Source organism: Myotis brandtii, unplaced genomic scaffold (assembly GCF_000412655.1).
Source record: "Myotis brandtii unplaced genomic scaffold, ASM41265v1 scaffold213, whole genome shotgun sequence".
In the NCBI taxonomy this organism is placed as follows: Eukaryota; Metazoa; Chordata; class Mammalia; order Chiroptera; family Vespertilionidae; genus Myotis; species Myotis brandtii.
Genome location: NW_005357962.1, coordinates 1,534,924 through 1,550,314, shown reverse-complemented (window position 1 = coordinate 1,550,314; position 15,391 = coordinate 1,534,924). Strand labels below are relative to the sequence as shown.

Sequence of the window (15,391 nt, the reverse complement as noted above, 5' to 3'; positions counted from 1 at the left end):
TATTGATTTCAGAGAGGAAGGGAGAGAGAAACATCAACGATGAGAGAGAATCACTGATTGGCTGCCTCCTGCATGGCCCACACTGGGGATCAAGCCTACAACCTGGGCATGTGCCCTGACCTCCTGGTTGGTCGACGCTCAACCATTGAGTCATACTGGTCTGGCCAAAATTATAATATTAAATATACTTTTTCAGCTTTACTTGGAGCCAAGATGGAGAGGGTGGGTAGGGACCAGGGAGACTTAAGCTACCACTGACTGTGAGCAGGGTTACACGGGCTCTTGGCCCTCAGTTCTAAGAGAGGACAGTGAGTGACCAGCTGGCCCAGAGGTCTCCAGGGAATGGGAAAGTGTGGTGGCAGGTGAGCAGCAGAGTGATGGACCTCAAATGCTCACTTTTCACTTCTTTCTATGCCCCACAATGCACTGTGAGGTGGCAGCACCCACACTGGAGCCCGCTCCTCTGCCCAGCTGACCTCGCCCCCCATACCTGACACACCAGGCTGGTTGTCCATCCCAGGAGGGAGGGGGCTGCAGAACTGGCAGTTACCCTCCTGGGGTCACAGTGTGAGAGGGAGCCCTGGGCAATGCAGGGAGCGAGCCTGTGGCTTAGGCAGCCTGCAGCACTCTGGTGCTTTATCCTCCAATCCTCTCAAAAAATTTTAAATACACACCCAACTCAATTCTCTCCATGGCTTATTTCCAGGCCTCAAAGGCTGTAGCCACTTCCCGGGCAGGAAGGCAGCTCCTCTCTCATTCAGAGAATGATTAGCACAGCCCAGAAATCTCAGGATGGAGAGAAGCACGGACCTGAAGATACTACCAGCTGGAGAAGTCCATACAGATGATCTAGTTCAAGCCATTGTACAGAGAAGACCATGCTCAGAGAGGGCTAGTGATTTGCCTGAGGCTACACAGCCCGTAGATCAAGGCTGGAAACAGGAACCACTCTGCGTGGGGGCTGCTGAGCAGTTTCACAGAGTCCCAGGAGAAGCCCTCGCTGTCCCAAAGAGGAAGATTTTCATGCAATCCCTCCCAAATACTGCTATGGAAGGCCACCCACCTCCATCGGGAGGCAGGTGGGGTTTCACTACCGCTGGACCTCGGGTCTCTGATATGGAAGATGCTGGCCATTGAGTCTGTGACCCAGTGGTTCCCAAGGGGCCCAAGGACTGTTTGCAATCAAAACCAACCCCGTGTAAAGAATTTTAGCCAGTTGTCCCTTGCCGAAGGCTGGAAAACTGCAGTCGAAGCCCTCTGGAGGCTCTGCTGGGTCTAGATTTGCAAACTCATTCCACCCGAGTGCATGCTGTCCCCACCACTGGCTGAGGGGGAGGGGAAAGCAACCTCCTCCCTCCGGGAGGGAGCTGCTGATGCCAGGTTGGCTGAACACCCCGGGCATCTGCCCTCTGCCTCGCCTGCCAGGGCCCTCGGTCATCCATTTCTGGCTCAGCACCTCGGCCTGGAGCAGGGGTTTCTTCCTGCAGAGCTACTGGGAGGGGTGGGGGAGGGGATGAGCTGCTGGCTTTTTAGTTCTCATTAGCTTTTCCTTGGCTTTAGCTGGGGAGGGAGGAAAGGGCAGGTGGGGAGGGGGAGGGGGAGGGTGGGTGACAGTTGGCTCCCAGAGCTTCCTGATCTCCATCTGACTTTCCGGCTGCATTCCTTGGCAGGCAGGACAGAGATGTCTGTTGCAGAGATGCCACTGGGCACATGCCAAGGCTCCCTCAGCCCCCCGCCCTTGCTGTTTCAAGTCCAAGGAGCACCTTGACGAAGCCCAACTGTGATAGTCTCTAAGGAAGGGGTGACCTAGTCCTGGTCCTCATCTCTCCTCTCCTCTGTGGCCTCCTGTGTGGCCCCATGTCCCATCTTTGGAGCCCAAGGTTACAGCTGATAAGGCTCTCAAGAGGGAAGCTGAGGATTCGACTGAGTTCCCAGGCCAAGGTGTCAGGGAGGCTAATGCCAGCATCACTTGGAGCTACCACGTCTCCCAGTTGAAGTGCCATCACTCTGAGGAACTGCACCCAAGGAGCAGGGACTTTCTCTAGCTTCTCCTCCCCAGGCTGATGACTGTGGCCACCATCCCCCAAAGAGACAATCTAATCACTACTGCTGAGTCTTGGCTAACGACCCTTTGATCCTCTTGCCTCCTTCCATGCGCCCCCCGGGTCCTCTATGTCAGAGTCAGCCCCTGCGAGGCTGTCCCCACTCTGTGGTAGACCCTGAAGTAATGAGCATGCCTAAGAGAGAATGGGGAGGGTGAGCCCTGCGGCTCTGGTCACCCTCACATCTGTCAACCGCAAAATCAGGAAGGCGGCAGGGAATGGCAGGCTGGTTGGCGCTGAGTGGCAGGAAGTGGTCTTAGTTTGAGAACCTTCCTCCTTCCCCCATCGGTAATGTATGGGGCTTCCCACCAAATAACCCGAAAGGAGGTGGCTGGTGATGCCAAGGTGACCACAGTGGTGGGCAGATGTTTCCTACCGTGGCTCTCATATTTTATAGCCACTGTGAAAGGAAGCTCCCTGCGGACAGGGCCAGGGAGAGACAGGCTCCATTCATTTGACGGGAGGCCATGTCTGGGGCTGCCTTTGAGAAGCTGCCATGCGTTACGGGTCTTCCTGAGATTGGGGCTCCTCGGACCAGGACCGCCATGGTGTGAGCCTTTCACTGCACAAGGGCAGCTGAGGGTCCATGGGAGCTGAAATCCAGCCTGGGCTTTGCTTGGCCAGCTGTGCATCTGTGGGGCCGGGCCCATGAGAGGGAGTCCTGTTTCTGTTTCTGACAAAGCTGCAATGTGGGCTAGTTGCGCCATGCCCTGACTCTCAGTTATGTTCGGTTCTGAACCTGGGCCCTCCCTGTCAAGTAAGCAGGGCTTTGCACAGGCTTGGTGGTTCCAGTCACCAAAACCACACAATGCTTGGCCCAGCCTGTCCTCAGACATTTGCTTTGTGTATTCAAGGTCTGGGTGAGTCAGAAGGAAACTCCTATTGGAAGGAGAAGCTCACACAGAACTGCCTCTTTTGGGAGTTGCAAGGCCCCTCCTGCACACAAGGAGCATGGCCCTAACAGCACCCATGAACTGCATTAGACAACCATCCAGGATCTCATGTCAAAGGGGGCGTCTGTCACCTTCGACAGGTAATCCCTCTGTTCACGATACACCTGAGACTTGGAAAGAACAATGTGCTTTCTCCAAATGTCCCTCCTTTTCCAAGAAAAGAAAGGACATTTGCATGGGAGAAATTTGGATTCAGATTCAGTCTTGATAAGAAGCTAGTTGACGGAGCTAACCAACCACCAAGATCAACATTTCTCAATAGCAGCTGGTCTCATATTCTTGATCCCTGAGCTGCCCAGCTTCATGTTGACGGAGCTAACCAACCACCAAGATCAACATTTCTTGCTACCAATTAGTCCTCAATAGCAGCTGGTCTCATATTCTTGATCCCCGAGCTGTCCAGCTTCACGCCTTCATTTTCCCATTATTAGCCCCAGGACATGGATGGTCTTTCCACACATCTTTCCCAGCACCATGACAATGCTACTGAACTAGCCTTTTGTTGAGTTTTATACTGCACAGTATATAGCAGATGAAATATTCAGGTTGACCTCCTTTTATAGAAATCAAGCACAGGCTGATTAGAACCCTGGGTTGTTGAAACCAAGTTCTTGGGATCCAGCCTCAAATACCCTGAGAGTTGCCATTGTTCTATGGCAGCGGTTCTCAACCTGTGGGTCTCAACCCCTTTGGCGGTCGAACGACCCTTTCACAGGGGTCGCCTAAGACCATCCTGCATATCAGATATTTACATTATGATTCATAACAGTAGCAACATTACAGTTATGAAGTAGCAACGAAAATAATTTTATGGTTGGGTCACAACATGAGGAACTGTATTTAAAGGGCCAGAAGGTTGAGAACCATTGTTCTATGGCCATGGGCTGTTCCCTCAAACTCAGCCGCCTCTCATGGGGATGAGGTGTCATCCCAAGAGCACAAGGAGCATGGATGGATCAGTGCAAATCCATCTCCATTTCCACCAATGGAACCAAAACACCAGGACACACCACCCACTAAAGTCTTCATAAAAGAACAGCAGGAAATTTAGGCATTTTTTTTTTTAAGTTTGGGCCTTTTATCATATAGATGCTAAAAATTTCAAGAGCTTGGGAATTCTTCTCCTTCAGCTGGCCCTGAAAACACCTCTGTAAAATCTCCCCTGTGCACACTCCAGACGCCGGGAAGGTGTCTGGTGCTTTCTCATTCCAAATGCTTCGTTAACAGACCTTGGAGGACCACTGAACCAACACCACTTCTGGGAAGAAGGGACATCGATAAATGCTCTTCCCAGAGCTTCAGCGAGATTATTTTCGCCTTTCCTGATATCCACCTCTCATGCAAAGCAGCCTGGAGATCTTTGGATGTCTCATCTTAATACCGGTCTTCCTTTCTCACACCCTTGGCTCCTGCGGCCAACCTGGAGGGCCTCCATGGGGCTCTGGGGGTTCTGCCTTCCCAGTCTCCACAGACAGACCAAGTTGCCTTATAGGACACGCAGGGCCTGTCCACAAAATCCCTAAGTATCCTCTGCCCACACATCCTGGCCTCAAAAGAGATGGAGAGGAATAGGTCCCTACCGCTCTCTATCAGGCCTCACCTTAGACAGCCTGTGGCACCTTTTTTTCCCCCCTGTTAATCCTCACACGAAGATATTTTTCCATTGATTTTTATGGAGAGTGGAAGAGAGAGGGAAAGACAAAGAGAAATATCGATGTGAGAGAAACACATCGATTGGTTGCCTCCTGCATGAGCCCTGACCAGGGCCCGGGCCGGGGAGGAGCCTGCAACCAAGGTATGTGTCCTTGACTGGAATCCAACCCAGGACCCTTTGGTTCGCAGACCGATACTCTATCCACTGAGCCAAACTGGCTAGGGCCTTGGGGTGTGAAATGACATGGCCGTGGCAAGCCAGCCATGAAGATAGACAGGGGACCTGCAGGCCTCACATTCTGTAAGTTCTGACTTTTCAGGAGGAAAGACCATAGAGAGGGAGACCAAAGAAGAGAAAAGATGAGCACCCATATTTTAAGTGCCATCTACTAGGGCCACTATGATATTTACATCTAGCAAATTCAAAATAACGTTTAAATTCAGCTAAAGTGCATCAAGTTTCACCTAGGTCAGTGATGGCGAACCTTTTGAGCTCGGCGTGTCAGCATTTTGAAAAACCCTAACTTAACTCTGGTGCCATGTCACATATAGAAATTTTTTGATATTTGCAACCATAGTAACACAAAGACTTATATTTTTGATATTTATTTTATATCTTTAAATGCCATTTAACAAAGAAAAATCAACCAAAAAAATGAGTTCGCGTGTCACCTCTGACACGCGTGTCATAGGTTCGCCATCACTGACCTAGGTAAACAACTAGGTTGCTTTCAACCCAGAATTCTTAGATTTTATGCTAAAAGGATGAAATAAAGATGCTAATCACGCAGTAGTCAGGTTTTACAAGGACTTCTCTCTTCAACAGAGGGGGGAAAAGGCAAGTGGGCATCAGAGGGTTCTACCCTTGGGAAGAGAAGAGAGGCCAGTTCCATTTGTGGGATCCCTGCTCCCGCTGCCACGTTGGTTCCCTCTGGTTTGATATGAACAGCGCAGGCTGGGGCCCAGGCACTCAGCAGCTTGTAAGTGAATGACAAGGAAGTGAATGAGTGGGATTGAATTCTGTGCACCAAGCCTTATGCCCAAATCTTACAGAGAGCGGCATGGAAAGGAGAGATGGGTCTGTGCTGTCCTATAGACCGTAGAACCGAATCTCCGCTGTGCACCATGGGAAGACTATTCATTCTGCACTCTCACCTGTTACCCTGTGGTCTCCTATGTGCCCCCCCCATGACAAGGAAGTGAATGAGTGGGATTGAATTCTGTGCACCAAGCCTTATGCCCAAATCTTACAGAGAGCGGCATGGAAAGGAGAGATGGGTCTGTGCTGTCCTATAGACCGTAGAACCGAATCTCCGCTGTGCACCATGGGAAGACTATTCATTCTGCACTCTCACCTGTTACCATGGGGTCTCCTATGTGCCCCCCGCACCAATCTCTACCTCATCTAAACTCAGTGCGCATGGGGTAAGGCCACTTCCCTACAGGGCCGGTGAACCCGCAGCCCATCCTGACTCCCTCAAGACCTTGCCCCTGGGAGTGCAGGGACAGAACAGGGACCTGCTTCCCCCTCCTCCCCAGGGCCACCTGCCCTCTTCTCCCTGTCACACTATGCACATGAGGCTGACGAGGACGGTAAGTCATGCAGAGGCCACTAACACACGCCAGCTAGACCACATCGCCAGAACCCATGCAGCACGGCCACCTCCTGCGCACACGAAAGCCGCCTACACAGCAGCAGCAGCAGCTCGCGGCCCGCTCCCACGGGCCGGCCGGCGTTCACAGAGGGAAATTTGGAATGTTTTTTTATAGATGAGCTACGGTTCCGAGCCAATTTATTTCGTGAGACAGTTCGATGGCCTTCTCCCTGGGCTGCTGCAGAAGATGCACAAACCGCGCAGCCCCCAGGGCGGCGGGCGGGTCCTCTCTCCTCGGAGCCCTGCACGGAAGGTCAAATGCGAAGCTCGAGGCTGGCGGTCGGGTGTGCACCTTCTGCAGAGGGAGCCGCTTGGTCTTTTGCAAATCCATCCCTAGAAGTGAAGCTGCAGACACTTGCAAAAGAAAAGGGATGTGTTGAGGGGGAAAGCACTGGACTCCCTCCCACCCCAGGGGGAAGGACAACATAAAAGAACTGAGAAAACCAAAGGCACGTGAGGGAACAAAACCAGCTGAACTTACCACACTGCGAGTGAACTTTTCTAAGGAAGTTCTACGACCTTGCTCACTTTCTGGCTTTAGGAAAAACAAACAAAAAAAAAGGTAGGGAGAAAAATACAGGAAAAAAAAATCTTCAGCTTACACGTGGTTTCCAAACAGCACAGCGGCAGCAAATGGACAGAAAAGCAAAACAGGGCGCAGAAATGGGAAGAGAGAAGCAGCCAGCGCTGTATGCGAGGGTCAGTGGGGCAGACAGGAAACAGAAGCCCCGGGAAATGCTGCTCCTTGGAGCAGCGAGGGGAGGGTGTGTGCGCCTCCAGGGCTCATTAAGCAGGCAGCAGTTGGGGCTGTCTGCTCACTGCTTTCCATTGGCACTGCTCACGTACAGGAGCCCTGGGTGGTGTGTCCCTAGGCCCACAGGCAGCCATGGGGAGGGGAGGGGGGGGAGACAAGAACAGATTAGCTCTCAGGGCCCTCAGGGTGTGCTGATGGGACGTCAAGAAGTGGCTGAGGGTCTGGGTTATGACTTTTCTCTGAGATTTTCCTGCCCAGATGCAGCTAGAAAGTTTGCTACCTTCAGTGACTCCTTCATGGCCCCCCAATGGCTCTGATTCTGGGTCCTTAGAGTAAGGAGGGTCTACCCAGGTCCTTTGCAAAGGGACTTGGACTTCAGAGGAAGGTTCTGGAAAGAAAATGCTCTCAGTACCCAGGCAGGTGACCCCTCCCGAGGTTTACTCACAGTTGGCTGCAGGAGGGGCAGGGCTTTTCTAGGGAACTCTTAGCTGAGGGGCCCCCAACTGGGGCAAGAAGAGGCAAAGCCCATGGGCACGCCCTAGGGCCGGGCGCTCACTACTAGCAGAGGAGGAGACGGGCGTGGTGTGCAACTGACTCCCCAGGTTTTCTGCTTGTTCAAGGAGTTTGGGGAGAGAATTATACCTCAAAGACCTGCTAGTTTATCCTAGAGCCCTGTCCCAGGGCCTAGAGCTCAAGACTGGGAAATCTGGAGAGAATACCCACTCACATGGACACACACACACACACACACACACACACACGGAGCAAATAATGGGAATGAGGGAGCTGAAGAAGCAGCCTCGGGTCTGTGGGTTGCAGCATGTGCCGGGCGCAGAGAGGGCTGGCCAAGAGCAGCCACCGGCCCATGTGGACAGGTCAGCGGGCTCCCATGGCAGTCATGTCCCTGTCCCCTCGGCTGGCTGCCCAAAGACAGACAGGGCGTTGTAGAAGGAAAACACGACATAAGGACCCAGCACTCAGAGCCAGGCTGGTCTCTCTCCTGGCAAAGGGACCGAAGTTTCCCCGCTTGGCCCTGAGTACCACACCAAGTGTCCACTCTAGGGACGGCAGAACTCAGCTTCAATACAATGGGCGGCCCCTGGGCATACAGTTGGCCGAGTCAGGCCGGTCCAGGCCCTGCAGCCAGTGACCTGTGCTTGTCATCCCTGGGCTCTGGCGACCGAGTTGCTGCTGGCAGAGGGGAGCCCTTGGTGGGCTCAGTCGGGTTCCTCTGCCTCCCACAGCCTCTCCCCTCCCAGGATCCTGGTACTTAATTGTCTTGGAGGAGCCGTCAAAACCCAGCTCACTCGCCCCTTGGGAACTTGGTACATCAAAGTGACTAACCTTATCTTCCATACTTGGCACAGAAGGTGAGCCAGGGATGAAGGACCAGAGGCTGTGTCTCCAGACCTTTCTCAGCAGAAAAGTGAGGCCCATTCATAGCCCCTCTCTTAGCAGGAAGGGTGACTCTCACACACCTTTTATGACCTGGACAGTTATAAGCCCATCCCTGAAATCCGAAGATTCTAGGCCTACCTGGAAGTGCCGAGTCACAAATCCAGTCCACGCCTGGAGACTCTCAGGAGAAGTGGGGGGAAAGGCAAGTTTTGTCACTGTTTTTGGAAACAATTAACCCCTGGCTATTGAAAGGGTGTCAGCATCTGGGAGGGCTTTCTGTCACAAGAATGGCCCTTAATTTGGGGGTTGGGCGGATACTTCCAATGAATTTCATTGGCAACATTTCACAGGGAGGCCCTGGGTTCCTCCTCTGTGAAGTCTCCTCTATGGGAGGATCTGCAGGCACAGGCATGCCAGCCCTGCCCAGAGCTAGGCTGCGTTTTCTCTTTGTGCTCAGACCCACAGGAGACCGAACGGCCTCTGGCTGCTGCTGGGTGTATGGATAGGCCCAGGCAGCTCAGCCCGCAGAGCCTCGGGATTTCCCCAAATTGTGATCAGTCCTGGGTCTTGAGCCACAGAAACAAGAAAACACTTACTTGGACATTCTCCCGTGAGATCTGGGCTGGAGACACCCAAAGTCTCCATAACCTTCCTTGAAAAAAATGGGCATCAGACCTTTGTCGGAGCATCAGCCCCTCCTCCTGCCTCTTGCAGGGAACCGGCAAGAGGCCAAGATTCACATTCTCCACCACAGGAGTGACACCTGAGAGGCCCCTGCTGAAGAGGGTGAGGCCACCGAGAAGCTGGGTTTCTGACAATCTGGCTATTCCAGGGTCCCTTACTGTTCCCCAGACTCTCAGGGATGTCCTCATGGCCGCCTAAGGGCAGGAGAGCAGAATGCATATGCTCGTGGAGACTCTGGAGTTATGTGGTACCAACCAGATATGCAGACAGGACCCTGGCACAGGAGGTGGACAGAACACGGAGGGAGAAAGGCTACGTGACCCAGAGGCAGCCCACAGAGTGTGGCGATGGACACCACGTGCTGAGGGCCTGGGGTCGGAAGGCTGGGAGCGGAGAAGAAAGGATGACGATGTTTATATTCCTTAAGGCGCATGGCATGGAAGTCATGGAATTGGGTGCAAGGAGAGCCACACCGAGCCACACGTGGGCCTCTACCAACCAGATATGCAGACAGGACCCTGGCACAGGAGGTGGGCAGAACACGGAGGGAGAAAGGCTACGTGACCCAGAGGCAGCCCACAGAGTGTGGCGATGGACACCACGTGCTGAGGGCCTGGGGTCGGAAGGCTGGGAGCGGAGAAGAAAGGATGACGATGCTTATATTCCTTAAGGCGCATGGCATGGAAGTCGTGGAATTGGGTGCAAGGAGAGCCACACTGAGCCACGCGTGGGCCTAGATCAGAGCTGGAAAGTGCAGAGGATTTGCAGGAATCATGAACCACTTTTTCAGCCTCCCCCTTCTCAGACCCCAGGCCCCTCTCGACTCTTCCTTCCCGCCTCCCAGGAACCCAGATGAGTTCATCCCTGCTTCGGTCACCCCTCACCACCTGCATGCTGAAGGTCCCTGGGTCCCCAAATCCAGGTGCTAAGGGCTGCCAGGAACCATGCCATAATTCTCAGTGGAGGAGGGAGAAGGAGCTAGGATTCCGCTACTTCTTGGTTAAGAGAAAACACAAACACTGCGGACGGATGAGGGAGAGGAAGCGGGTGTCAAGGAGGGAAGAATCCCAGCAACGACTTCAGGTGCCAGATGGCCCCTTGGAAACCTACAAGGTTTTCTCTCCGTCTCTGAGCTGGTGAGGGAGAGACACCTGTGGGGCGAGGGCTGGACTTCCTAGTGAGGGGCTCTCTCTGATTTCCTAAGGGGTTCACTGGTGTCCTGCCGGCCAGGTACTCTTGTCCTGAGCCACTGTGGTCACACTCCCTGCTGTGGGCACGGCACGCAGAAGGAGGTAATGAGCACACGGAGACAGGATGCCACACCATGGGCCTGGGGGTGGTGACAATCCTAACTGTCTTCCATTGGAGCGGGAGCAGATAGAGGAGGGAAAGAAGAAAAGAAAAGGTAAATAAAACCCAAGGGATGATATTCTCATTTCACACCAGCAGCAAGCAGCAGGCAAGGATCAATAGTGCTAAGAAAGGCAAGCCTGCCCTTTCCAAAGATACCTTCTTCTTGGCCAGCAGCAAGTCCTGGTAAGCATTTGACCGGAGGAAGCGGGCATAGCTGTCGCTCTTCATCAGCTTGTAGATGTGCTCCTGGGAGGGAAGGAGGCAGAAGGAACTGTCAGCCAATACTAAAGGGAATTACCACCCCACCAGCCACCGTTTTAGGAGAGAAATGAACGAAGCGAGGTGAGCTTGTGTGTACCTAGGAAAACTTGCACCGTGCTTGTTTTGTGCTTTTGTCCCACCCAGAAACACCAAATGGAACATATCTTATCTCTTGGAATAAAAGGCCTTTGAGGACCGTGTTCTCGGTGCCATGTTAGGACGCAGTATTGCTTAATGATTAAACCACAGGCAGAGCAATGAGAAGGGACAAACTGTTGACACACTCAACCACTTGGTTGAACCTCAGGGAATTACAGTGAGTGAAAAAGCCCCAGAAGGCTACGCACCGTAGGACTCCCCTGGGGTAGCATTCTTGGAGTGACAAGTTACAGAAACAGATGACAGATTAATGGTTGCCAGAGATTAGAGATGGGAGAGGGAAGGAGAGGGAAGGGAGGTGTGATTAGAAGACAATAGAAGGGTTCTGTGGTGATGGACTAGCTCTGTATCTCAGGACGTCTTACACATGTGATAGAATTGTACAGAGCTAAACACACACATTACACACGAGTACCAGTAAAATTAGGAAATCTGATAAACTCAGTGGATGTGGCAATGTTGATATCATGGCTATGACGTTGTCCTACAGTTTTGTATGTGTTACTGTTAGGGGAAACTGGATAACTGGTATATCTCTGTATTATTTCTTAAAAAAAATAAAAAAAAATATATATACACACACACACACACATATATATATTGATTTCAGAGAGGAAGGGAGAGGGAGAGAGAGATAGAAACATCAATGATGAGAGAGAATCGTTAATAGGCTGCCTCCTGCACGCCCCCTACTGGGGATCCAGCCTGCAACCAGGGCATGTGCCCTGACCAGGAATCCAACTGTGATCTTCTGGTTCATTCTTCAATGCTCAACCACTGAGCTACACCAGCCGGGTTGTATTATTTCTTTCAACTGCACTGGAATCCAGATACATCTCAAAATAAAAATTTTAATTAAAAAAGAACTCCACATGCAACGATACAATCGGATCGGTTGTGCATGTCCAGGCCACCAGCTCATCCTGGAAGGGTGCCCTTGGAAGCAGATCATGGGGTACGTGGGCAAGTATGCCAGGCCTGAGGCTCACATCCAGGAGGGCAGATGCTGTGGCACGGTGCCTTCTCTTCTCCTGGGCTCCTAGAGGTATTTACATTCTGGCTTTGGCAACAAATTTCACCCTTGACTTCCAGCTAATCCCATAGCCGCCTGGTCCCTTCCTAAAAGATCTGTCCTCACTAAGGACAGAGAAAGCCTGGTTCATTAAAAGAGGGGGTTTGTCCATTGAAAAAGGGTTATCAGTTGAAGTGGAATATAGCTCAGCTGCACAGGAAGCCTGGCTGTCGCAGGAAAGGACCTGTGAAGACGGTGGGTGGGATTGTCAGGTAGATGGCCTGGTAAGGGAGCATCTTCCCAGATGCACATCATAGTTCACCCTATGAAGCTGGACCAGAGCTCCAGTGCTCGGGAGAAGGGAGAGCTGGGCAGGGAGGAAACAGCTCAGCTGAGTGCTAGACTGGTCCTTAAGCGCCTCTTCCTCCGGGACTCTTCCCAGGGGAGGGTGGGAGGAGGCACATTTCGGAGATACCTGGCCAGACTGCTGGCACATCCCAGAGGAAGCTGGGGCAAGACCCTCTCCCTACCCACCACAAAGGAAAGTAAAAGCAGAGAACAGGAAACCCCTTGGGCCCCATGTGGATCCCTCTCCGCCCATCTTCAGCTGGACCATAAGCAGACCTATCCGGGCATCAGCTTCAATCTTCCTCATATTTGTAAAGGCAGGGTGCAACTCTACTAACGGGAATGGGCCCACTGCAGGGAGCCAAGCGGAATTAACTAGTGGCTTGGATCAGAGCCTGCTTAGATAGTCCAGATGTGTTCAGATTTCATACATTTAGTGAGAACATGCCTCGCTGTTTTCCTGTAAATTTCAGACAAAAGTCCAGCCCACTCTAGTTTTAAGTTCCTCGAGGGAACAGTATGTTTTTATCTCATCTATGCATAGCATCCAACATAGGGTCAAATGTTAGTGGAACTTACATTGTTTCTTGGTTCACAGAAATGCTTGTTTGAATTTAATGTTCAACACATTTGCAGGCTCCATACTAGTTTTGGTTTCTGACCTGATCAGTTTCTGCTCTCTGCTTGGGAGGAGAGTGGGGATCATGCTCAGTCCCCGGGAAGCCCATATGTGAGCATCCTGGTCCATCCTGATGGCCGCAGAGCCCAGACTGAGGGACATGATGGTCTTTGTTTGCATTTTTTGTCTCTTTAAATTGTCCTGGCACTTAATTCTTAGGTACAGCAGTAAAAAAGAAGGATCGCTTTCTTACCCTTTGAGACAGCATGTAGGGACCTGGAGAGTATTATGCTAAGCGAAATAAGCCAGTCAGAGAAAGACAAGTATCACATGATCTCACTCATATGTGGAATCTAATGAACAAAATAAACTGATGAACAAAATAGATCCAGAGACATAGAAGCATGGAACAGACTGTCAAATCTCAGAGGGTAGGTGGGGGTTGTAAGAAATTAATCAAAGAACTTGCATGCATATATGCATAACCCATGGACACAGGCAATAGGGTGGTGAAGGCCTGGGGCAGGAGGTGGGGTTGGGCTAGAAAGGGTCAATGGGGGGAAAAAGGGGACATACATAATACTTTCAACAATAAAGATTAAAAAATTTTTAGGTACAAATGTTAATGCAGAGGAAAAACGACTCACTGTCTCCTTATTCTCAGCTCAGGCATCACTTCTGTGTGGCCAACATAGCTAGGTAGCTCTTGACTCATCTGAAGAGACCTGTCAGTCATTCCTGGACCTCCTCTAAATCCCTGTCCAAAGCAACAGGTCCCTGCCTCTTGTTCTGACTTCTCGGAGGAATCTGAATGCCCAGCATGTCTCACAAAATACCCCATTACCAAGAGGCGGAGGGAAACCTCTCCTAGCCCAGCCCTTCTGGCCTTTGCAGCAAATTCCACCCCGGCTCCAGCTAATTCGTTCAGCCTCATCATGGGCAGGAAAAGCCTAGTCCACTGAAAGAAAGACCTTATGAATTAAAAAAGAGCAGGATAAAGCAGATGCCTAAACACTTAATCACACAAATATATCAGCAATTATTTATTGAGCATCTTGTAGGTGCCAGGCCCTGTGCCAGGCATTGAGATTACAGCCTGAGAAGTCAGAAGAGGTCCCTGCTGTTGTAAAGATTCTATGAGGCAAGACTGATGCACAAAGATCATGGACGGCTGCTATCTAAGTCGTCTCAGACCCAAGTCACTATTTAATTTTGTTTGGCTCCTTGCAGTGGGCCCATTCCCATTGGTAAGGTCACACTCTGCTTTTGTAAATATGGAAACACGTTTGAACTAAAGGCTACAAAGAAGTGAACGTAGAGAGTGCTGTGAACGGGTGTGAATGGCCAGATGTGGGGAATTGTTGTCTATCAACCAGAAGGGTCCTCATCAGGGTAGGAAGGTCTTAGCAGACAGAAATGGGAATTGAGGGTAGGACAGCTTGGTCTTGCTGCTGTAGAGATTTGTCAACCAGAGCAAAAAGGACAATCCAGGGGCAAGGAGGAAGGAGCAGCGGACAATGGTGGTCTACTCTTGGGGGTGGTTTTTGGTGGTGGTGGTGGTGGTGGTGGTGGTGGTGATGGTGTCAATGTGGGTCAGAGGAGTGGTTGTGCATCACTGTTGTCCTCCCCAGGTCACATGGACAACGTCACAGCCAGAACCAAGGTGGGGATGGTGTGGGAAGAAAGTAGGAGGGAGAACATGACCTACTGAAGGTGGGTTGCATAAGGTGATCTTACTCTGCCAACCCTGTTGCTAGTCTCTGGCCATCACCAGGACAGTCTCAAATTGCCCTGTCAAAGCAGATGCAAGGCGTGGTCGGAGAAAAGCAGAATCAAGAACCTCTGCAGATCTCCTGTGCCCCCTGCAGGGCCGTGACTTCGCCCTTCTGGACTGGGCCTTCCTTTCCCACAGGCTACAGATCCAGGACTCCTCCACCCACCTCTCCTCCCCCAAGCAAAGCAATGGAGCCTTTGATGTACCCAGTTCTGGAGCTCTGTTCCTTCCTCCTTGCCAGCTTTGTCTTGGAAACACAAAGACAGTAAACAGGGGGTGGGTGAATGGAGTACTGAGGTTTTTCTGGGAATGAGAATTAAGATAGGACTCAGGGTCTTTGGCCAGTTCCCAAATGCAATGAGTTTATCACTGCCAGGGACAGCAAGTGTACAAAGCTTTTGGCAGTGACCTCTATTGATTTATGGGGGGTTCTGGTTTGTTTCCCCTGCTCTGCAGACAACCGTCTTAAAGGGAAATGTATATCCAGAATCCGCAAAGAGCAGGAGAGCCACCGGTAACACCAGCCAGCCCCTCTAAGAGAATTCCCGAGGGGCTAGAGAAAAAGAAGCTTGCACTTTTCCTCTTCTTCTATCCCTGGTTTTATCTTTCTCCCGCTCTCCTTCCCTTCCTCTGTGTCCTTTTTTCTCTCCCCTCCCCCTCCCTCCT

The 15,391-nt window shown here is 51.6% G+C and overlaps 1 protein-coding gene across 7 annotated transcripts in view; it reads right to left on the bottom strand.

Moving 5' to 3' along the window:
* The window catches only part of RGS6 (regulator of G-protein signaling 6), a 517,144-nt gene that overhangs the window by 21,130 nt on the left and 480,623 nt on the right, over positions 1 to 15,391 (bottom strand). For 2 of the 7 annotated variants that reach the window (XM_014539306.1, XM_005865790.2), the window contains exons 16-17: positions 10,709 to 10,798; positions 6,845 to 6,898 (exon numbers count right to left, since the gene is read on the bottom strand). In XM_014539306.1, the coding sequence (XP_014394792.1) occupies positions 6,845 to 6,898; positions 10,709 to 10,798 (144 nt within the window). Of the gene's footprint in view, positions 1 to 6,303; positions 6,718 to 6,844; positions 6,899 to 10,708; positions 10,799 to 15,391 lie in introns of those variants that run through there. The other 5 variants (XM_005865796.2, XM_005865795.2, XM_005865794.2 and 2 more) reach the window with 4 other exon arrangements.